The 25,225-nt window shown below is 37.8% G+C and overlaps 1 protein-coding gene across 1 annotated transcript in view; it reads left to right on the top strand.

Annotated features, from left to right (window-relative positions):
* Window positions 1-25,225, top strand: part of KLHL20 (kelch like family member 20) — a 71,613-nt gene that overhangs the window by 26,731 nt on the left and 19,657 nt on the right. The window contains exons 4-8 of the mRNA XM_045452875.1: window positions 5,231-5,389; window positions 6,397-6,491; window positions 9,034-9,149; window positions 13,193-13,376; window positions 20,848-20,991. Of these exons, the coding sequence (XP_045308831.1) occupies window positions 5,231-5,389; window positions 6,397-6,491; window positions 9,034-9,149; window positions 13,193-13,376; window positions 20,848-20,991 (698 nt within the window). The remainder of the gene's footprint in view (window positions 1-5,230; window positions 5,390-6,396; window positions 6,492-9,033; window positions 9,150-13,192; window positions 13,377-20,847; window positions 20,992-25,225) is intronic.

Here is a 25,225-nt window from a genome sequence, read left to right as displayed (position 1 = left end):
TATAATCATAATTCTGTATCTTAATTACAGATTGTGACTTTTAGCTTTACGAAGTATCCTCATTTGTCAGATTTCATTCTTTTGTTGTCTTGATTCTACTTTGCCTGATACCTGGCTTTCAGTTCTTATTTGTTTTTTGTTGTTGTTTCCACTTGCCTCATGTATCTTTGCCCATTTGCCCTTTATTTTTAGCATTTTTGCATCATAATGTTTTAGGTATTTTTCTTTAATTTGCATAGAGATAAGTTTTGCTTTGTGAGCCAGTTTGAAAATCTTTTTCTTTAAGTAGGCAATTAAAGGGGCACCTGGGTGGCTCAGTGGGTTAAGCATTCGACTTCAGCTCAGGTCATGATCTTATGATTCATGGGTTCAAGCCCCACATCGGGCTCTGTGCTGACAGCTGAGAGCCTGGAGCCTGCTTTGGATTCTGTGTCTCCTCCCTCTCTCTGTGCCCTTCCCCAGCTCACGCTCTGTCTGTCTGTCTCTCTCTCTCTCTCTCTCTGTCTCAAAAATAAATAAACGTTTAAAAAAAATAAAATAAAATAAATAGGGAATTAAAGCCCATTTTTATCTGTTGCCATGACCGATATGTTTGTTCTCAACTCTGTCATATTTTTATAAATAGTATATACTTTAGTTGTATTTACTGTATTTCTTTTTCTATATGATGTCTTCTTTGCTTGTTAAATTTTATTTTTGTATAGAAACATTTGTTTTTGTTCTAGTGATTACTTTTGTAAACTAGGAAAAGAAGAGCAAATTAAAGCCCAAAGTAAGTAGAAGGAAGAAAAGAATAAAGGTTAGAGTAAAAAATTAATTGTTCTTTGAAAAAAAAAATTGATTAACTTCTAGCTATACAGATCAAGAAAAGGAGGGGCGCCTGGGTGGCGCAGTCGGTTAAGCGTCCGACTTCAGCCAGGTCACGATCTCGCGGTCCGTGGGTTCGAGCCCCGCGTCGGGCTCTGGGCTGATGGCTCAGAGCCTGGAGCCTGTTTCCGATTCTGTGTCTCCTTCTCTCTCTGCCCCTCCCCCGTTCATGCTCTGTCTCTCTCTGTCCCAAAAATAAATAAACGTTAAAAAAAAAAAAAAAAAAAAAAAAAAAAAAAAAAAAAAAAAAAAAAAGAAAAGGAGACAAGACACAAATTGCCAATATCAGATATAAGAGGACATCACTACAAATCCCTCAGATTAAAAAAGATAATAAGGAAGTGTTATGAGCAACATTTTGCCAATAAATTCAACAACTGATAGGAAATGGACAAATTCTTTGAAAAACACAGATTCCAGAAACTGACTCAAGAAGAAACAGAAAACCAGAACAACCCTACATCTATGAAAGTAATTGAAATAATAATTTAAAAACCTTCCCACAAAGAAAATGCTTGTCTCAGATGGTGAATTCTATCAAACATTTAAGGAAGAAATAATACTAATCCTATAGAAAGTCTTCCAGAAAAAGGAGGAGGAGGTTGCCAAATAAGGACAAAATACCCTGCTATCAAAACCACAGACACTTGGGGTGCCTGGGTGGCTCAGTCGGTTGGGCGTCTGACTTTGGCTCAGGTCTTGATCTTGCTGTTCAAGCCCCGGGTCAGACTCTGCTGACAGCTCAGAGCCTAGAGCCTGTTTCAGATTCTGTGTCTCCCTGTCTCTCTCTCTCTCTCTCTGCCCCTCCCCTGCTTGTGCTCTCTCTCTCTCTCTCTCTCTCTCAAAAATAAATAAACATTAAAAAAAAAAAAACAGACATTAGAAAAAAACTAAAGATGGAGATCTCTCATTAATTTAGATGGGAAAATTTTTAATAAAATATTACTAAATTGATTCCAACTAAATATAGGAAGTGACTACACCATGACTAAATGGAGTTTATACCTCCATTAAGTTAATAGTATTTTATAGTAACACTTAATTTCCCACTCAAAATAACCTAAATTCTTCATACTTTTTTTTAACAGATTTGACTCTTAATTTCATTCCACTTTTTTTTTTTTAATATTTATTTCTTTTGATATAGAGAATGTACATGTGTGTGTGTGCGAGCGGGGAGGGACAGAGGGAGAGAGAGAGAATCCCAAGTAGGCTTCTCACTGTCAGTGTGAACCCACACGAGGCTGTCTCATGAACTGTGAGATCATGACCTGAGCCGAAATGAAGAATCAGACGCTTAATGGACTGAGCCCCCCAGGTGCCCCTTTCCCACTGTCTTCACATACGAAAATCCACTCTCTGAAACTAAAGATCTGCTACCACTGAGAATTTCCAAAATAATTTGCAAAAGTCATTGGATCCCATATTAAGAATTCCCTGCTTTGGGGATGATGGTCATATTCTATATCTTGATTGTGGTCATGGTTACATGAGTATATACATTTATCAGAACTCATTGTTCTGTACACTTAAAATAAATAAGGTTGATTTTTAAAAATTTTCCTGCTTTAGGTGCACCTGGGTCACTCGGTTGGTTAAGTGTCCAAGTCTTGATTTCGACTCAGGTCATGATCTCATGGTTGTGTGATCCAGCCCCCTCGGGCTCTGCACGAAGCGTGGGATTGGGATTCTCTGTCTCCCTCTCTCTCTGCCCCTCCCCAACTTTTGCTTCCTCTTGCTCTCAAAATAAATAAACTTAAAAAAAAAATTCCTGCTTTAACCATAGCTTGGGTTTTACATCTGATGGTAGTTGCAAATATCTGAAGAATATCCTTAACAGAGAAAGATTTGGAATCCCTTCCAGTTCTGAACCTGCCTTTCATATGAACCTGATTTATACCGTATTGAAATCCCCTTGTTTGTGGAGTAGAATGCACTTGTTTGTGCACTAGTTCTGTGCAGATGCAAAAAAAAGTCACCATTTAGGGCATTAACACATGTGACTCATTTAAATTATTTTCTAACTTAAGTCTATTTAATTTCCTTCTTTTTCATTAGACCTGGCTTAATTCATACAGTATCATTTGTCCATAAAGATAAATTAAAAAATTGTCTTTCAACATTAAGTTCGCCATTCACTCCTGGTAGAACAACTCTAGTTAACTTTGCTTATTCACTTTTATTGTTTTCAGCTTTATTCATTTTTCAAATTGCATCTCCATTCATTAGAAGAAACTAAAAGTAAGCTCATTACCATAATAGTGTGGGACTTAAAATCCAGATCTCCTATAAACTTTTATTTAAAACAAATACTTTAAAAAGCATTATTTTCTTAACCTGGTTGTTTGGTCAAGGATAGACTCCAGTGCTAGATTTGCTCTAATGATAGATCACTAATATCTTTTTTCTTCTTGGTGGAAAAAGGAGAAGTGACAGTTTAACTAGACTATCAAAAGTATTAGTTTGACTCTTTGCTGTTAGTGCCAAACAAATATTTTCTAACATAGATTTTCATGTCTTCTTGCCATTTAATGTTTCCAGTAAGTAGTGAATATAATAGTGGTTTGTTCATAAAGTTTAAACTTAGTGATCATTGGTTTATAATCACTAAGTTAGGAAAAAGAATTTATATTTTAACAAGATCCAAAAGAATGTTAAGGCACTGCTTCGCAAAGAGATATGATACCACACTTGTGTTTAAGTTAAGAGATCAGAGTGAAGAAGAGAAAAAAGGAAAGAAGATATAGTCATGACTACAGTTCTGCATGCTGTGAAGGCCAGCACACAGAATTTAGGGCTCGAATTTTGCCTTGATTTTATAGCCGCCAAGTTGGGGGTTGCCAGATAAAATACAGGGTGCCCAGTTAAATACAAGTTTCAGATACACAACAAGTAATTTTGTAGTGTAAGCATGTCCTTTGTTTTTATTTGCTAAATCTGACAGCCGTGCCACAGAGAATACACTGCAGTCATTCTAACTACTAAGTTACCTGGGTAAGCAACCTCAGCTAAAATATGGAGGTAACCTATTTTATTTCCTGAACCCCAAGGGTCTCTCACTCAGATGATTTGAAAACCTGTGCCATAAAAATTGGAGAGCTCATTAATATTTTCCGCTACAAGTATAGCCAACCTTATGGCCCTAATGGCTTCATTTTAGAATTTGCATTTGTTTCTAATGTACTTGGGATAAAACAGTCTTAATCAAATATTCAAATTGCTATGGCTTATCTTGTATCCTGCCTAATATTCTGATTTTTTTAAAAAAAATTTTTTTTAATGTTTATTTTTGAAGGAGAGACAGCACTTGAGCAGGGGAGGGGCAGAGAGAGAGGGAGACACAGAATCCGAAGCAGGCTCCAGGCTCTGAGCCATCAGCACAGAGCCCGACATGGAGCTCGAACTCACAATCTGTGAGATCATGACCTAACTGAAGTCAGTCGCGCACCTGACTGAGCCACCCAGGTGCCCCAGTAATATTCTTTTTGATGAGCATGAAAAAACCCTGTCCTAAGAGAATACATCATCTGCATTGGAGGTCACTCCTAACTGTATTCTTCCTGTGCTGATAATAGACATCATGTGTAGCACAATCTTCTGAATGAGAACAAACCGCAGGGAGGGTAGCATTGACTGTTTCCCTCTTCCACGTTGCACCCTGACCCTTTTACTCTACGTACTGATGGCAGGATATACAAAATATTGGGATTTGTGGCTGGACCGCACAACAAGGTAATATCCTTGTTGCCATTTCGCCTCCATTCTGATATCTGTATATCAGAGTGGTTTGATCCTCTGAAGTTTTCATGAGTCTCTCTCCTCAGTATATTCGTTCTTGCTTGTGGAATTGCTGACACCCTCATTCTTTTTTTAAACTGGCCCCTTAGTGTTTCTCTTTCAGCAACTTATCCTCCTCTGAAAGCTTTTCCTGATTTTTTTTATATGCCTCATAGTTCTGGAATTATAATTTGATGTAGTTAGTTTCATTTATTTTTAATGTTAAATGTAGATTTTGATACTTCATTTTAGAAAAACAGATTTTATTTTTCTTAAACTGCTTGAATCACAAATTACTATTTCTAAAATTTTAATTGTGTCCTCAGTACTTTCCTTTGTTCCCCATCTTTTTTTTAAATGAATAAATGTTATTTTTTTAGAGCAGTTTTAAGTTCACAGCTAAATGGAACAGAGTTCCCATGTACCCCATTTACACACACACTCCCATCCCTATTGTCAACATCCTGCACCAGAAAGGTACGTTTGTTACAACTGATGAACTTACAGAGACAAGTAAATCATCATCAAGAGTAAATTAAATGTGGTCACGGTTGTTTTTCTTTTATTCTTACCGAACTTTGAACAGGTGATGGAAAGTGAAGAGTTCATGTTGCTTCCAGCCAATCAGCTCATTGATATAATATCTAGTGATGAACTAAACGTTCGCAGTGAAGAACAGGTGTTCAATGCAGTGATGGCCTGGGTCAAATACAGTATTCAAGAAAGACGTCCTCAGTTACCCCAGGTATGGTGAAAATGTTTCTTCAAGTAACTGCCCTTTTTGTACTGGATGAAATAATAAATGTTTGACTTACAAAAAATAAGCGATTGTCACTGTCCCTTATATTAGACTGTAAGAGACACCATCTATCCCAAATAATCAAGAAGATAGTGTTTAGAAGCATTTTAAGTGTTTATCATTTTGAACTTTTTGCTCCTTGGCTTCCTCTCTATTTTGCATCAACTCTAGGTTAGGGTTATAGCACAAGTCAGAACCTAAAGGTGTAAATGAACAAAAGAAAGCAAGGATGGCAATTATCATGCTTCCCTTCCTTGTGACTTGGAAATCTAATCACATTTGGAAGAGTAAAGGGATGATATGGGCCTTAAGTGGTCACTAAATGAATGTTTAATGTTCTCGTTATTATGACTATAGTCTTTAGCAGTTTAATAGGATATTCTTCTGGATTGTTTCAGTCCAGTTATATAAGCTAATTATAGAAGAGCTTATAACATATTGCTGAAAGCTAGGGGCGCCTGGGTGGCTCAGTCGATTGGGCGGCCCACTGCAGCTCAGGTCATGATCTCGCCATCTGTGAGTTCAAGCCCCGCGTTGGGCTCTGTGCTGACAGCTCAGAGCCTGGAGCCTGCTTCCGATTCTGTGCCTCCCTCTTTTTCTGCCCCTTCCCTGCTTGGTCTCTGTCTCTCTCTCTCTCTCAAAAATAATAAACATTAAAAAAAATTAAAAAAAAAATTTTTTTTAAAAACATATTGCTGAAAGCTCAAAGTGGCATTCTGAAATGATATTAGTATGCTTTCAATTTTCTGACTATTCTGATTACTGAATTGATGGAATAAACTTAGGTTTAGTATTTATGCCTTCCCTCTATCTTTATTATTTATTAATTAAATCAAATTAATTCAGTTAGATCCCAAAGCAAGTGGAAAGACTATGGGAACTTGTGTTGCGTATTCTGTTAAATATCTTGCAGGTGAGAGCTCGTGCCTTTAACGATATTTATTATCTCTTAGGTGCTGCAGCATGTTCGTCTGCCTTTGCTTAGTCCCAAGTTCCTGGTGGGCACTGTAGGCTCTGATCCCCTCATCAAAAGTGATGAGGAGTGCAGGTATGAATGGCCCTGGGTGGGAAAAATCAACAACTAAGCATTTCTGTTTTCTTCCAATTTATTTGTGTTGCTTCCTAAATGTTGTATTGCTTAGTGCTGACACCAGAGCAGTATTTAACAGGTTTTTCTTCTGGGTTAGGGTCAAGAGGAGGAGATGGAAGAAGAGAGGACTGAGCTTCCAGTATTCCATTCCATTAGTTTTTATGTGTGGTGCTTATTGGTGTAGAAGTGGCAATAAAGAGGTAGATTTCTAAGATTTTAATGCAAGCTTGAATTTGAAGAGGCAATTCTCTGCTAATATATGTTTTTCTTGAGATAAATAACGCTGTTGAATCTGTCAGAAAGTACCAAGAGCACTGTTCCTTCCATCACATATAGCTGCTTAGGGAATAGGACCAGCCTTGCTTTCTGAGGCTGTGGACAGAGTCAAAGGTCTGCTCGTCAAGTAGCTGTGGAAGGGTTTCCACCAGAGCTTGGTGGGGTAGTTTCATGATGTTCTTCGTGAAAGAAATTCTAAATGCTTCTATAACATAAACAAAACACCTATTTTATTGGGCTATCTCTGTAATATAGACACAAATTGATAAATTACTTTTCCCAGTTTGATAGATTTTAAGATTTAGGTTCAAATCAAACTATATGGTGTTTTTAACCATTTTTTCCCTAGCATGTTCTATATATAAAAATGAAAAGAACTCCTTGAAATACACTGACCTTTGGGTCTCCCTTAGTGACTAAAGAAACTTGCTTTAGTATTAGGAATCCCTAGAACAGAAGTAGAACATGTAGATTCGTTTGCATTTCTTCTATAATCTGAAGCCTGTCCCTTAGAAAGAAATGTCAGGGGGGTTTTAGATATTTGGGGTTTTATTTTTTTATTTTTAAATGTTTGTTTATTTTGAGAGAGAGTGTGTGAGCGAGTGGGGGAGGGACAGAGAGAAAGGGAGAGAGAGAAACCCACATAGGCTCCCCACTCAGCACAGAGCCCAACATGGGGCTTGATCTCAGGTGCACGAGATCACAACCTGAGCCAATATCAAGAATCGGATGCTTAACTGACTGAGCTACCCAGGTGCCCTGATATTTGTATTTTAAATAAAAACCAGACAAATGGCAATTAATTCCCTCAAGTATGTATAGTAGCAGAAGGAAAACCATATGGAATTATGGATTCTGAAATCTGAAGAAACAATGCAAAAGTGCTCCCCATCCATAAAACATAAATCAGATTGTACTGATTCTCATGCACCAAGTAGAGGTACTTCCAAAGTCACTTTTAAAGGAAACCCTTTACTGATATCCTGACCTCACCATTTACTAGATGTGGGACCTTAGGCAAGTTACCTTAACCTCTTTCTGCTATGGTTTCTTCATCTGTAAAGTAGGGACAATAATAGTACCCCCAGTGGTGGGGATTGTTGAGTTAATATATACTAAACCCTTATAACAAGGACTGACACATAGCTATAAGTGTTCTCATTGTTACTATTAATTTTGGGTTGGCTTGCTAAGTTTTAGCTCTATAGTACTCTCTCTAGGAGAGTACTATAAACCCTCAACACTTAAAAACTGGCTATTAAGAGATTCCAGTCTTTGTTTTTAAGGCTGAGGAAGCTTGAGAAAGTTCTTGGTCATCAGCTTGGGTTTTGGGTGGGGAGGAGCTGTTGGTTTGGGGTTTGGCTTGATTTTTTTTTTTTAGGATAAGTAAACTCAAAAGGGGCCCTATCAAAACCACATATTGGAAGTACATTATTGGGTCATGCTGGGGATTGGTCCTGGAGGAATAAATTACTCTTTGTAGCATAAAAAGCTAGAGAAATGAAAATGTATTTTAGGAAACACTTTCAAGATTGGGAAAGAACAGAGTTTGCACTAATCAGGTCCTGAATCACTCAAAGAGAGGACTCAAGTGAGCTAAGTACGTATGTGAATAGTTTGTATTAGGATATTGTATTTAACAAGTGTAATTACTAGGTTCTTCTCAGAAAGTACCTGAAGAGACAGGGAAAAAAATTGTTCCTCCTCAGTAGACTTGCTGAGAGTAAACCATTTCATACAGTACCAGATAGCAAATTAATATTAAATGACAGTATACTGTTTCTTCTTAACAATCCAATTTTTTACTTAGTTTTATTATTTAATTAATCTAACAACTATCTAGTGCCAAGGCTGATGTGCTACTCTGCCAGTATCCTGCAGAATCTAGTAAAATTCATGAGAAAGCAATAACTATGCAGGTTGGTAATTGAGTTGTAAATTTTAGTTTCCCGTAAGTTATCGGTGGTCCCAAGCATAATGAGTTTCAGGCTAAATTTGCACTAAGATAGGAAGTCATGATGGAAATACCAATCAATTTACAACTCATAGTATGACTGGCATCATTTCTCTCATGTTTGTGACTTTTTAATATTGGCTGGCATTCATGATTTGGTTTGATTTATGCTTGCTCCCCTTTGCCAATTTACGTATTCCTAAACCATATTGGAATTTGACTAACAATATTATTTAGACATTTGGAATAAAGGCAGAATTTTCTCCACAGAGACTTGGTAGATGAAGCTAAAAACTATCTCCTCTTACCTCAAGAACGACCACTGATGCAAGGACCAAGGACAAGACCACGGAAACCTATCCGATGTGGAGAAGTACTCTTTGCAGGTTTGGGTCTTAATATACTGTGATTAAACTGAATGTTTTCCTACATGTTAAACTGTCATTTGAGTAGTCCTTTGGACAATTGTGACATCCACTGTCATAAGAGACACATAATAAGTTACCATGTAGCTTGACTCCTTAACTCATGATCCAACACTGGTATTCTCCAAGAGTGCTCTATTTTTATGTAAGTCTAAAAATGTCATGCAGTAGATATTTTGTTAAAATGAGTCATATGCATTTTTTATATACCAGTGTGCAAGTCACTTCATAATTACCTAGAACTGTCAAAAAACATGATCTTTACAGGGAGGCCTGGGTGGCTCAGTTGGTTAAGGCATCCGACTTCGGCTCAGGTCATGATCTCGTGGTTCGTGGGTCTGAGCCCCACATCAGGCTCCATGCTTGCTGATAGCTCGGAGCCTGGAGCCTGCTTCAGATTCTGTGTCTTCCTCTCTCTCTCCTCTTCCACTCACACTCTGTCTCTCTCTCAAAAATAAGTAAACATTTAAATAAAGTTTAAAAAACAAAACATTATCTTACATTAAACAGTTACACACTTTCCTAGCTCCACTGAGCTAGACTGAGCCCAAGACAGCCTGCTGTATCATTTTGCTCCTACTCTCTGCTCCTTAATCTTTTTTTTTTTTTAATTTTTTTTTTTTTTAACGTTTATTTATTTTTGAGACAGAGCATGAACAGGGGAGGGTCAGAGAGAGAGGGAGACACAGAATCTGAAACAGGCTCCAGGCTCTGAGCGGTCAGCACAGAGCCCGACGCGGGGCTCGAACTCACGGAGTGTGAGATCGTGACCTGAGCCGAAGTCGGCCACTTAAACGACTGAGCCACCCAGGCGCCCCACTGCTCCTTAATCTTTAAGAACTTTCATCCTCAGATGTCACTTCCATCCACGTAAATTCAGCTCCCTTGTTCGCCTGAATAACAGCTTTCTCACAGTTGCATCAAACTACTTTTTACTAGTTCTGTCTTAGTCCATCGGGCTATTCTAACAGAAAACCAGAAACTGGGTGGTTATAAACAACATAAATTTATCTCTCACAGTTCTGGAGGCTAGGAAGTCTAAGATTAAGGCACCAGGAGATTCCATGTATGGTGAGGGCCCACCTGCTTCTTCATGGAGGTTGGTCTTGTCTTTTTGCTGTGTTCTTACGTGGAGGTAGGGGCAAGGGAACTTTCTGAGGTCTCCTTTATAAGAGCACTGATCCCATTCATGAAAGCTCTGCCCTTATGACCTAAGCACCTTGAAAAGGCCCTACCTCCTAATACCATCACGCTGGGGACTAGATTTCAACATATAAATTTTGGTGGGACATACATACATTCAGTCTGTAGCAAGTTCTCTGAATTATTTTTCTAATTCTGATTCGCGGAGCTAACCGGGACTCATAGTATTTGTATTTAAGCTCCCAACTTTCACTAATTCCATGGCTCCTTAGATGTAGACATCCTTGGATTCTTTTGTCCCATTTTAATATATGAAGTGTTCTATTCCTTTTCATCAGAGAATTTTGTGCAATCTCTGGGGCCTAGTATCCTTTTCCATCAGCCTAACCACTGCCTATCTTTTTCTTCCCAATTTAATTTTCTCTTGGCATGTGGGAATATATTTTCCCCTATATTTTTAGAAGGAAAATTTGATAATTTATGTTTTTAGCTCTCTCTTTTTTTTTCATCTAAATTTCTTCATGTAGAGGATTGTAGTATTTCTGCAAGAAGAAAATTGATGCCAGGTTTTCTTTTTCACTCTAGTCCTCATCAGACTTTTTTTTCTCTTTTGAAGAATTTCTTTATTTTTGTTTTAGATTTCAAACTTAATTAATTCATTATGCACTGAATTCTCCCATACATCTAGTGTCCAAATGTCTCTGTTATTAATAGATTTATAATTTGTATTATTATTCTTATTTATTCCTATGTATGCATGAACATATTCACCTGCTATGTGGGTTTACACAGACATTTGCATGCTCACACTTACATACATCTGCATCCTTGCTCTCCCATAGAGCAATCTTAGAGTTTCTCTTTCCCACTTTTGAAAGTTGATGGTCTATTTTGAAATTAGAAGGCTGCAAGATCTAATTATTTGTGGTATCTGTGTCTTCATGATGTCATGTTGTTTTTGGGAATTCTAGTAGTAGGACCATCTTTATGGAGTTACATCCATTATTATGAAGATCTGTACATCTATTTTGATAGATTATTATGAAGATCTATTAATCTATCTATTAATCTATTTTGTTTGGCTATTGTATTAGTAGCTGGAGTAGGGGTGGCAGTATTGTTAGACTTCACTTTTTTTTTTAATTTTTTAAAATGTTTTATTTATTTTAAACATGAGTGGGGGAGGAGCAGAGAGAGAGGGAGACACAAGCTGAAGTAGGCTCCAGGCTCTTAGCTGTCAGCACAGAGCCCGACGCGGGGCTCAAACTCACAGACCACAAGATCATGACCTGAGCCGAAGTCGGACGCTCAACTGACTGAACCACCCAGGCGCCCCTAGACTTCACTTTTTAAGCTCCATAATGTAGCCCTTATTTTGTATTGGAATAGAGATGATTTGAAAGAATAATAAATTAAAATTATCTGCCATAACCACTTTTTTATTCAGGGAGCACTCTGAGAAGCTCTGTGGAACTCAGTTTGAACTTGTTATTCTGGTTATGAAAAATGTAGTTTCTTCAAAACGTTTCCTGACCTTAAATGTCAGTTTGGATAATGTAGAATTCTCTGTAGAGTGTAGATTAAACAGAAAGTAAAGTATTTTATGGCATAAATCATAAGAATTTTTGTGTTATTTTCAGTTATAAGAGGACCTATTAAGAGACTGTGAATAGATGAGTCAAAATCCCTTTCCCCAGTAGAATAAAAAGAAAACTAGGCTTCTGAATTATAGTTCTTTTTTTTTTTTTTGAGACTGAGCCACCCAGGCACCCCACAAAGTTATTATATTATTGACTGTATTCCCTGTGCTCTACATTACATCCCCATGACTAATTTATTTTATACTGGAGGTTTATACCTTTTTAATCCCCTTCACCTATTTTGCCTGCCCCCCAACCCTTCTCCACTCTGGTAACCAACAGTTTGTTTCCTGTATCTATGAGTTTGTTTCTGTTTTGTTTTGTTTGTTTCCACGTAAGTGAAATTGTACAGCATTTGTCTGACTTATTTCACTTGATTGGATCCCTAGATACAACTATGTTGTCGCAAATGGCAAGATTTCCTTCTTTTTTATGTCTGAGAATTATTCAATTGTGTATATATAGTATATCTCATTCATTTATCAGTAGATACTTAGGTTGCTTTCATATCTTGGCTATTATAAATAATGCTGCATTGAATATAGGGGTTCATATTTCTCTTTGAATTAGTGTTTTCATTTTCTTTGGATAAATATTCAGAAGTGGGATTGCTGGGTCATATGATAGTTCTATTTTTAATTTTTTGAGGCCTCCATATTGTTTTCCAGAATGACTGCACCAATTTACGCTTCTACTAACAGTGTATGAGGAGTCCCTTTTCTTCACATCCTCACCAACGCTGGTTATTTTTTGTCAGGTTTTAGTTCTTTAAGCTTTTGATAACAAATTACATTTATGTAGTATTTTATTCTTTAGAAAGCAGTTTAATGTATTTATTTTTTCACTTTTAAATTTTTGTTCCTTATTTAACAAGTAAGGTAGTTTATAAGATATTCTCAAAATCACATCACTTAGCAGAGGTAACACTCAAACTCCAGTCTTCTAACTAAATTCAGTGTTTTATCCATTAAATGCCACTTACTTCCCAATCTGAATTAAACTGGTGTCCTTGCTCTTCTCTGTAAAATGGATTTATTTAGAAAATTAAAGATTATCGCAACCCCAGTGGAATAAGTAAAAGTCATAACTTATGTTTTGACCTACTTCTAGAGATATTTGATAAGTCCAAGCAATAGGTCATGATTTGAAGTTTTGAAGTGAGTGATACATTCTGTGCATTAGAACAAGTATTCTCTTGACCACTTGTATTACTTCCCCCAGTTGGTGGCTGGTGCAGTGGAGATGCTATTTCTAGTGTTGAACGATATGATCCACAGACCAATGAATGGCGAATGGTAGCTTCGATGAGCAAAAGGCGATGTGGAGTTGGGGTCAGTGTTCTTGATGACCTGCTATATGCAGTAGGAGGCCATGATGGATCCTCATATCTCAATAGTGTTGAAAGGTAAGTAAGGTCAATTTCAAATTTTCTTCTCTGCTATTCATGTAGTTTTCACTTGAGATGTTAACCAGGAAACAAATGTGTTTTGCTGCTTTAGTATTGCATCTACTAGTTGGCAGCCTTGACCACTTAGCATAACATATGAGTCCTTTATAATTTAACTTCCACCTGACCTATTTTTCCAGTCTGTCTCCCCTGGCATACCCCTATTCCCTAATGCTACTGCAGACCCACCAAATTGCCTGTGGTTCCTTGGGCATGCTAAATCCTTTTATTTCTCTCTGCCTATTCATATGCATGCTGTTCTTTCTTCCCTGGAATATCTCTACAAGACTCAATGTTTTTACTTCTTATATAAAGCCTTCTCTGACTCCCTACAGACTATTGATTACTCATTCCTCTGCTCTTTCATAAGTATTTTGAATATAGTTGTACATATCTGATTGGCTATCATTGTTAAAATGTCTTTTCCCATATCTATCCCAGTGCCTGGCACATTAGAATTCTACAGTAATTGATTTTTAATAACTTCTGGCTTCTGGCTCACATACACCCTTTTTCATTCAGCCATGCTGATTTACAGTGATTTCTTGGCATTTCTTAAACATGTCTCTGAAATCCTGCAGCATAGCAGGGCTGGTTCAATATTCGCAAATCAATCAATGTGATATATCACATTAATAAAAGAAAGGATAAGAGCCATATGATCCTGTCAATAGATACAGAAAAAACAGTTGACAAAATACAGCATCATTTCTTAATAAAAACCCTCAAGAAAGTCGGGATAGAAGGAACATACCTTAACATCATAAAAGCTGTATATGAAAAGCCCACAGCCATTATCATCCTCAATGGGGAAAAACTGAGAGTTTTCCCCCTGAGATCAGGAACACGTCAGGGATGTCCATTCTCACCACTGTTGTTTAACATAGTATTGGAAGTCCTAGCCTCAGCAATCAGACAATACAAAGAAATAAAAGGCATCCAAGTTGGCAAAGAAGTCAAACTTTCACTCTACCTGGAAAACATGAAGGACTCCACCAAAAGCTAGAACTGATACATGAATTCAGCAAAGTCGCAGGATACAAAATCACTGTACAGATATCGGTTGCATTTCTATACACCAATAATGAAGCAACAGAAAGAGAAACCAAGAAATCGATCCCACTTACAATTCCACCAAGAACTATAAAATACCTAGGAATAAACCTAACCAAAGATGTAAAAGATCTGTATGCTGAAAACTATAGAAAACTTATGAAGGAAATTGAAGAAGACACAAAGAAATGGAAAAACATTCCATGCTCATGGATTGGAAGAACAAATTATCATTAAAATGTTAATACTACCCAAAGCAATCTACACATTCAATGCAGTCCCAATCAAAATTGCACCAGCATTCTTCTCAAAGCTAGAACAAACAATCCTAAAATTTGTATGGAACCACAGAAGACCCCGAATACCCAAAGTAATGTTGAAAAAGAAAACCAGAGCAGGAGGCATGACAATCCCAGACTTTAGCTTCTGCTACAAAGCTGTAATCATCAAGACAGTATGATATTGGCACAAAAACAGACACATAGACCAATGGAATAGAGAACCCAGAATTGGATGCACAAATGTATGGCCAGCTGATCTTTGACAAAGCAGGAAAGAGTCTCCAATGGAAAAAAGACAGTCTCTTTAGCAAACGGTATTGGGAGAACTGGACAGCAACATGCAGAACAATGAAACTAGACCACTTTCTTACAACATACACAAAAACAAACTCAAAATGGATGAAAGACCTAAATGTGAGACAGGAAACCATCAAAACCCTAGAGGAGAAAGCAGGCAACAACCTCTTTGACCTCAGCTGCAGCAATTTTTTGCTCAACACATGTCCAAAGGCAAGGGAATTAAAAGCAAAAGTAAACTATTGGGACCTCACCAAGATAAAAAGCTTCTGGACTGCAAAGGAAACAGTCAACAAAACTAAAAGGCAACCGACAGAATGGGAAAAGATATTTGCAAATGACATATTAGATAAAGGGTTAGTATCCAAAATCTATAAAGAACTTACCAAACTCCACACCCAAAAAACAAATAATCCAGTGAAGAAAAAGGCAGAAGACATGAATAGACACTTTTCCAAAGAAGACATCCAGACATGTGAAAAGATGCTCAGCATCACTCATCATCAGGGAAATACAAATCAAAACCACACTGAGATACCACCTCACGCTGGTCAGAGTGGCTAAAATTAACAACTCAGGAAACAACAGATGCTGGTGAGAATGTAGAGAAAGGGGAACCCTCTTACACTGTTGGTGGGAATGCAAATGGTGCAGCCACTCTGGAAAACAGTGTAGAGGTTTCTCAAAAAGTTAAAAACAGAACTACTCTATCACCCAGCAATAGCACTACTAAGAATTTACCCAAGGGATACAGGAGTGCTGATACATAGGGGCACATGCACCCCAATGTTTATAGCAGCACTGTCAACAATAACCAAATTATGAAAAGAGCCTAAATGTCTATCAACTTATGATGGATAAAGAAGATGTGGTTTATATATACAGTGGGATACTACTTGGCAATGAGAAAGAATAAAATCTGGCCATTTGCAGCAACATGGATGGAACTGGAGGGTATTTCAGTAAGTGAAATAAGTCAGTCAGAGAAAGGCAGATATCATATGTTTTCACTCATATGTGGAACTTGAGAACCTTAACAGAAGACTGGGGGAAGGGAATGGGAAAAAATAGTTACAGAGAGGGAGGGAGGCAAACCATAAGAGACTCTTAAATACAGAGAACAAACTGAGGGCTCATGGTGGGGGGGGGGCAGCAGGGGAGAGGGGAAAATGGGTGATGGGCATTGAGGAGGGCACTTGTTGGGATGAGCACTGGGTGTTGTATGTAAACAATGAATCATGGAATCCTTCCCCAAAACTGAAAGCATACTGTATACACTGTATGTTAGCTAACTTGACAATAAATTATATTAGAAACAAACAAACAAAAAAATCCTGCAGCATATAAAGATCTAGAGGTATAGGGGCACCTGGGTGGCTCAGTCAGTTGAGCATCTGACTCTTGATTTTGTCTCAGGTTATGATCCCAGGGTCATGGGATTGAGCCCTGCATCAGTCTCTAAGCTGAGCATGGAGCCTGCTTAAAATTATCTCTCTCTCCCTCTGCCCCTTTCCCCTGTTCGCTCTGTCTCTAAAATTACAAAAAAAAAAAAATCTAGAGGTATAGATTGTAGAGCTGAAAAACCAGACCAGAGGGATTAGCTCCACAGAAGTTAAAAAAAAAAAAAAAAAAAAAGTGTGCTGAAAAACAAATTGAGTTACAGGTACCTGGCTGGCTCAGGCAGTAGAGAATGCAACTTTTGATCTCAGGGTTGTAAGTTCAAGCCCCACATAGAGTGTAGAGACTATTTAAAAGAATTAAAATCATTAAAAAAAATAAAAATAAAATGAATTAAATAAGAATGGAAATGATTAAATATTTACAACTTAATAATAATTAAGCCCAAATATATCAAAATGTGTGGGATGCAACTAAGACAGTATTCAGAGGCAAATTTATATGCATTATAACAATATGCATACATTTGAAAATAAGAAAGATGAGAAAATAAATCATTCTTTTAAATCAAGAAGTTATAAAAAGCAACAAAATCCAAGAAAATACAAAGAAAAAATTAATGAGATTGAAAACAATTAAAATTGATATAATTACAAAAAGAGCAATTTGATAGTTTTTTGATAGTATGTTATAAAATTAAAAATGACTTGGGACGCCTGGGTACCTCAGTCGGTTAAGTGGCAGACTCCTAATTTCAGCTCAGGTCATTATCTCAGAGTCATGAGATCAAGCCCCACATTGGGCTGTGTGCTGGGTGTGGAGACTGCTTGAGATTCTCTCTGTCCTCCCTCTGCCCCTCGTCCACTTGTCTCTAAAAAAAAATGTGAATAGATGGACTAAAATTTTTTTTTTTAATTTTTTTTTTTCAACGTTTATTTATTTTTGGGACAGAGAGAGACAAAGCATGAACGGGGGAGGGGCAGAGAGAGAGGGAGACACAGAATCGGAAACAGGCTCCAGGCTCTGAGCCATCAGCCCATAGCCTGACGCAGGGCTCGAACTCCCAGACCGCGAGATCGTGACCTGGCTGAAGTCGGACGCTTAACCGACTGCGCCACCCAGGCGCCCCGATGGACTAAAATATTTTTAAAAAGGTGGGGCGAGTGGCACCTAGGTGACTCAGTCAGTTGAGCGTCCAATTCTTGATTTCAGCTCAAGTTAGATCCCAGGGTCATGGGATGGAGCTCCGTGTAGGGCTCTACACTGAGCAGGGAGCCTGCTTAAGATTCTGTCTCTCTCTCTCTCTCTCTCTCTCTCTCCCCCCCCACACTGCCCCCATTCTGCCCTCTCCCCTGCTCACATGCTGTCTCTCTAAAAAAAAAATAAATCACTGTACTCTGTGCCCCTTGATTCTACTTGTCATTATCCATTTGCACAAGGAGAAATATACAAGAGTAATTATTGTGTTTTTTAATAATAATAAGGTATTTTAATTGTTATTATTATTATAATATTTCTCTACTCTGAAATCCACATTTCCTTCCAGAGAAATTTACAAGGAATGGCCATATATCAGCAAAACTACAGGTTTTGAAGCATTTTCACAGAGGAGAGTGTGAGGATAGTATAAGGCACACACAATTATTAAGAGTTTCTGTCACTCAAATTTTCAGTTAAGATATTTTCAGCTACAGGTTAACAGAAAACTTCTATTAAGCAGGTTAAAATAATTTATTATTTTCCAGAAACACGGTTTCTCAGGGCTTTAACTCCACCTCTCTGATACCTCCCTTAGCTCTGCAATGCTTACATATGGATTCCTTCTCAAATAGACATCAAGATGGCTGGAGCAGTTTTGAGCATCACATCTAGACGTAACTGTTCACAGGGAGAAAAGGGGCCATGTCTTCTTTCTGAAAGTTTGGGAGCAAGGAAATCCTTACCAGAAACCCCAGTTTTTCTTAGCAGACCTTCCCCCATCAATCATTGGCTAGAATCAGGTCACATGCCTTTCCTAAACCAACACTGGCAAAATGAATGGGATTGGCATGATTGGTAAACTAATAGAGAAGAATTTATGCTGAGAGACTGCCACCATACCTTTACCTGAGGAGTATTTAATTCCAATTTCTATAACATAAATCCTCTTTAGTACATATTCCATAATTTATCAATGCAGAATATACTCTAATTTGAGTATGTTTGAGTATATTGAAGTTGCCAACTCAAATAACCAGGACATTAAAATCATCTAGTATTAAGAACTTCTTTCCACAGAATCTGAGTTTTATGGATTTTATAAGAATAAAACTAAAAGACAGAATCAAAAAAATACAGTGTCCCTAGCTTTAAATATCTTCACTACAGGCTCTGGGACTTTTCAACCATTGTCACTTCTCAAATGCCAAGGCAAAGAAGAGGATAGGGAGGGCAGGGTAGAATGATTATCCCTACAGTAAGGTCTTTTTTTTTTTTTTTTTTTTCACTTTTATTTATTTTTATTTTTATTTTATTTTTATGAAATTTATTGTCAAATTGGTTTCCATACAACACCCAGTGCTCATCCCAACAGGTGCCCTCCTCAATGCCCATCACCCACTTTCCCCTCCCTCCCACCTCCCATCAACCCTCAGTTTATTATCAGTTTTTAAGAGACTCTTATGCTTTGGCTCCCTCCCTCTCTAACTTTCTTTTTTTTTTCCTTCCCCTCCCCCATGGTCTTCTGTTAACTTTCTCCGGATCCACATAAGAGTGAAAACATATGGTATCTGTCTTTCTCTGTATGACTTATTTCACTTAGCATAACACTCTCCCGTTCCATCCACGTTGCTACAAAAGGCCATATTTCATTCTTTCTCATTGCCAAGTAGTATTCCATTGTATATATAAACCACATCTTCTTTATCCATTCATCGGTTGGTGGACATTTAGGCTCTTCCCATAATTTGGCTATTGTTGAGAGTGCTGCTATAAACATTGGGGTACAAGTGCCCCTATGCATCAGCACTCCTGTATCCCTGGGGTAAATTCCTAGCAGTAGTATTGCTGGGTCATAGGGTAGATCTATTTTTAATTTTTGAGGAACCTCCACACTGTTTTCCAGAGCGGCTGCACCAGTTTACATTCCCACTAACAGTGCAAAAGTGTCCCCGTTTCTCCACATCCTCTGCAGCATATATAGTCTCCTGATCTGTTCATTTTAGCCACTCTAACCAGCGTGAGGTGATATCTCAGTGTGGTTTTGATTTGTATTTCCCTGATGAGGAGTGACATTGAGCATCATTTCATGTGTCTGCTGGCCATCTGGATGTTCTTTGGAAACGTGTCTATTCATATCTTCTGCCTTTTTCTTCACTGGATTATTTGTTTTTCGGGTGTGGAGTTTGGTGAGTTCTTTATAGATTTTGGATACTGGCCCTTTATCCTATATGTCATTTGCAAATATCTTTTCCTTTTAGTTTTGTTAATTGTTTTCTTTGCAGTGCAGAAGCTTTTTATCTTGATGAGGTCCCAATAGTTCATTTTTGCTTTTAATTCCCTTGCCTTTGGAGATGTGTCAAGTAAGAAATTGCTGCGGCTGAGGTCAGAGAGGGTTTTTCCTGATTTCTTCTCTAGGGTTTTGATGGTTTCCTGTATCACATTCAGGTCCTGTATGCCAAAATCATTTTTACTGGTCAAATTAGTAATTACTGTTTTTAATGGCAAAATGTAATAAGCAATGTAAGGATACATCAGTAGGGATAGTATTAAATAATATAAGGCACACACAATAATGAAATATTGGAAGAATCTAGAGCTATATCTATTAGCATGGGTAGATCTCAGAAATATGTCGAGTGAGAAAACAGTTCCTACGTTGTGGTATTATAAAGTATTGTCTTGAAGGACATACACCAAGTCACAATGGGAAGAGACCAGAAATTGGTGGAACTCAAAGGGAAATTTAGCTTCGTCCAAAACTTTCTGAAAAATGTTTTAAAAGAAAACATATTCGGGGCGCCTGGGTGGCGCAGTCGGTTAAGCGTCCGACTTCAGCCAGGTCACGATCTCGCAGTCCGTGAGTTCGAGCCCCGCGTCGGGCTCTGGGCTGCTGGCTCGGAGCCTGGAGCCTGTTTCCGATTCTGTGTCTTCCTCTCTCTCTGCCCCTCCCCCGTTCATGCTCTGTCTCTCTCTGTCCCAAAAATAAATAAATAAACGTTGAAAAAAAAAAAAAAAAGAAAACATATTCATATCTAACTTGTTTAAATAAAAATTAAGTTTAAAAACTAAAACATAAATTAGCATTACATATGCTTTAGTTATTAATCAGTCCATATTTAGAGGAAAGAACATAGACTGTGTAGATATAGCCAGACTTTCTTTGTATAGTACAAACTCTGCTCTTAATGTGTTCTCCGCAGGTACGACCCCAAAACAAACCAATGGAGCAGCGATGTGGCTCCCACAAGCACGTGCAGGACGAGTGTTGGTGTGGCGGTGCTCGGAGGCTTTCTCTATGCTGTGGGGGGCCAGGATGGCGTGTCCTGCCTCAACATTGTTGAGAGGTGATTTCTTTAAATCATTTTCATTTTTTTAAAAGAATATAAAGGGGGGCGCCTGGGTGGCGCAGTCGGTTAAGCGTCCGACTTCAGCCAGGTCACGATCTCGCGGTCCGTGAGTTCGAGCCCCGTGTCAGGCTCTGGGCTGATGGCTCAGAGCCTGGAGCCTGTTTCCGATTCTGTGTCTCCCTCTCTCTCTGCCCCTCCCCCGTTCATGCTCTGTCTCTCTCTGTCCCAAAAATAAATAAACGTTGAAAAAAAAAATTAAAAAAAAAAAAAAAAAAGAATATAAAGGGCTCTTTAAGACCTAAGAAACAGCTTAGGACACCAGGGGATCCACTATTCAGTGGATATCCCATGGGCTTTAGGGGAAAAGTTTTCAGTTGATCTTAAGTGTAGGAAGATGAAAGATATAACCCGATTTCCAAACTGTTATACTGCTTAAACCTAACAGTGAAGAGTTGGAATCATATTTTAAATTACCTTCTATATATGATACCAAGTGTACCACTTCTACAATCTGTTCTCTTTCCCCAGTACTTGAAGTGTATTTAGTGACTTTGCCCAGACTTCCTCCAAAACAATGATTAAAATAATAATACTCTGTCTAGCGCATCTTACAAATACCCCAAAGTATATGGATTCTCATTAATTCTTGAAGTCTACTTAGGGAAATCTGGGTTGGCTGCCAAAGTTTGATTTATACTTTTACAAATCAGTTAATTTTAGTGAAATAGATTCTGTTCTTAATTTCTTTCTCCATCAGCTTTTTGTCACTCTACCCTAGAGATTGGATTTTGGAGGCTTGTGTGTTATGATTATTGTCAAGAACATACCCTATTTCATTCTCACTTCTTAAAAGGAAATCCTTCATGACTCTTCAGAATATTTCAAATAGCATTTACTGGTTGGGTTACCATGTTTCAGCTGAAGAGTTTAACTCTGCCTTAAGTAGAGATAAAGTTGCAGGTAACTCTTGAAAGCCATTTTTAAAATTATTTTTCTGTTAAGAAACTTATTTCTCCACTTTCGAAACTCTTTGCAAGAGGATTCTGGGAAGATAGCAACAAGTAATCTCTCTAAATTCCCACATAAGAACAGAGCAATAGATAGCAAAGCTACAAACCTAGGAACAAATTATGGAACTTGGTTGGATGATAGGGTGAATGTACTTAACACTACTGAACTGTACACTTAAAAATGATTACAGTGGCAAATTTAATGTATATTTTGCCACAGCTTTTAAAAAGCCCTGTGGGCAACATTGAAAATAGAACTAGGGGAGAGAGTATCCCCATAAACACCAAAACGCCAGTGGGCAAAGGCAAAGTACCAAAAGCCACAAGACCTACATGATATCAGTGTCTGTGCAGGAGAAAATACAGAAAAGCAATCGAAGTATGACATATATAAGAACAGAAGAACCCCAAAATAGACAATATATATTTATTAGGAAGTGTGAGAGGAAAATTTAGGACCAACAGCTGAGACTAAGAAGGGTTTTTGCTCACTCCTAATACAGAGTAAGTGCAAGCGACCTATAATAAGATCTGAATGACTTAGAAAAGGGTTGTTCAACCTCAGCACTATTGCCATTTTGCACCAGATAATTCTTTGTTGTGGGGGGCTGTCCTGTGCACTGTCATATGTTTAATAGCATCCTTGGCCTCTTCCCACTGATTGCCAGTGGCACACACCTGGTTGTGACAACCAGAAGTCTCTAGACATTGCCAAATGTCCCTGGACGGGGAGAGGAGTGGTGCAAAGCCACTGCAGTTGAGAACCAGCTGCCCTAGAGCCATCTAGTCCCTAGGAACCCTCAGAACTGACCAGCAGGATGACCTTCCAGAACAGTTCCCACGCTTCTGGCTGCAGGATCAAAATTGAGCAGGACAGAGTTATTATCCAATGGGAAGAGAAGACCAAGATGAAAAGGAGGACCAGTGAATAAAACCAATAAATCTCAGGAAGCAAACCACTCTACTTTTTTAACACTCTAGGAAAAAACTAGAAAAAGCTCCGTGAAGTTAGAAAAATTATCATGAATGCTCCTCAAGACAACTCATTTCATGTAAAAATGAACAATAGCAAAGCATTGAGGTTAGATCCAATACAGAGTTAATATATGGAGAGAGAATAAGCAGCAGAATAACATCTCTATAGACAATAAAAGCACAGCAGAAAGACACGCCCACAGAACAGATCAAAACTGTAAGCAACTATTTCACAATGTGCTTAATGACATTAGGAAAATGATGCAAGATATGAAAACACTACATAAGTCAGAGTTAGAAAAACCCAAAAATGAAATGGCAAAACTCAGAAAAATATTAGAAATGAAAGGAAAAATCACTTCAGAATGAAGACTAAACTAGAAATAAAACAAGTAATCCCAGAAGATAAATAGACGGTGAAAGAGGAAATGTTTTAAAATAAAAAAATAAAGGAAATAAAAGGTTTTGAGAGAGAGCAGTAAGTATTGAAGACAGGTAAAAGTCCAGTATGCAAATAATAGGAGACCATGAGGAAGCAAACCAAAGCAAGAGAATGGAACAGATGCTAAGAACTAGAATTCAAATCTGTTCTAAGAAAAAAAGTGGAAATTGTTTATTGAAAGGTTGCAATGTATCTTCTGAATACTGACCCAGAACAATCAACATCAGTACCTATTCTAATAAAATTCTTGGACCTTGAAGAAAAAGGAGATAAATGCTTTAATCATCAACAAAAAAGTACATATTACTTATAAGGGAAAGAAATTTAGATTTACCATCACACTTTTTGAAAGCAATATTTTATACTAGAAGAAAATGGAATAACATATTTAGGCTAATCAAAGAAAATGTAAGCTAAGGATTTTATACCCAGAGAAACTGAAGTATGAAGGCCACAAACTGTTAATATGTAAGAAGTTAGGGAACACTGTTCCCATGAGTCCATACTGAGGAATCTACCACAGAACTTCAGACAAAATTGCTAGAGACCCTGATAGAGGGTGAGCATGAAACATACAGAGAATCCAGGAACTCTGAATAAAGGGTGCAAAGAGAGAGTAGCTTGCACTGGCTGTATGCTCAGTTAGTACAAAGGTGGTACAAGTATTTTCAAAAGTGGGAGGAGAATGGGAAGAGATATGCAGAAAGAATTGTAATTCTTCTCAGGGACGTTGAAGTGATAGTATTGCTATTCTGAGACTGCAATGTATATGTGGAATAAAGAAAATGGGTATGGGTTATTCTGATTCTATCCTCTCCAGGTTTCTTGAAAATTAGAGTTCTTGATGTGGAAGAATATGAATGTAAAATAGAAGTTAAATAAAAGACCTTGTAGCCTAAATTTCAATTTGAATTAAATTCCTCATTTACAAATAATTATATTCTAGCTCTGTCAATTGAAGAGGCCTAGAAATAATGACCAACTAGTGGCAATGAACGTCTCTATTCCTGGACTGGGTCTTGAAGTTCCATTTCCCTAAAAGAAACCAGGGCTTCTTGGAGAAATGTCTGTTTCCAGATTTAGGACAGGAAATGTACAAATAAGCCCAGACCAGCGTGGCATGCCAGAATACAAGCCATCTATCAAAGACTAGGAGATGTCAAAGAGAGTCAAGAACAAACTTGAAGGTGTTCCCACTTGACCAAAGATGGGACAGTTTAAACTTTAAGAGACAGTAATTATGATTGATTAAAATCCAATAAATATATTTAAATCTATGAGTTCCTACTGACATTTTTTTAAACTCTACTTAGTTGCCTTTAGAAATCACAGGGAATTAATTTATCATCTTGAGTACTAGTAAACAAAGTGAAAGAAGCATGCCTATATCCAACCCTTCTTATATGAACTGTATCACATATGAATTGGGTACAAAATAGTAGATAAGAGGATTGTTTCTTTATAAAAATATCCAAATAAAGGAACATAAATGATTGAATATCACCATTTTGCAACACTCAGTAAATAATTAGACCTAGGTGTTAATAATTAACAGCTGCTAACATACGACCTTCCGTAGTTTTGCCAAAGGGACCAAATGTGGTCTGATCAAACTTCTGAATCCAGAAGTTCTGCCAATTTGCAGAACATACAGAGGACAGACCAGTGCATTGAACTGCACTATGAGTGTCCAGTCAATCAAATCCATGTTGTGGGAGAAATTGCAGGTTGAATACCCCAGGTTCTAAAGGATGAATTTGGGGGGGGGGGGGCGGAGAAGGGCTACGGAGGAAAAACCTGTAGG

The sequence above is a fragment of the Leopardus geoffroyi genome, chromosome C3 (assembly GCF_018350155.1).
Source record: "Leopardus geoffroyi isolate Oge1 chromosome C3, O.geoffroyi_Oge1_pat1.0, whole genome shotgun sequence".
In the NCBI taxonomy this organism is placed as follows: domain Eukaryota; kingdom Metazoa; phylum Chordata; class Mammalia; order Carnivora; family Felidae; genus Leopardus; species Leopardus geoffroyi.
This window is presented reverse-complemented; position numbering and strand designations above follow the sequence as displayed.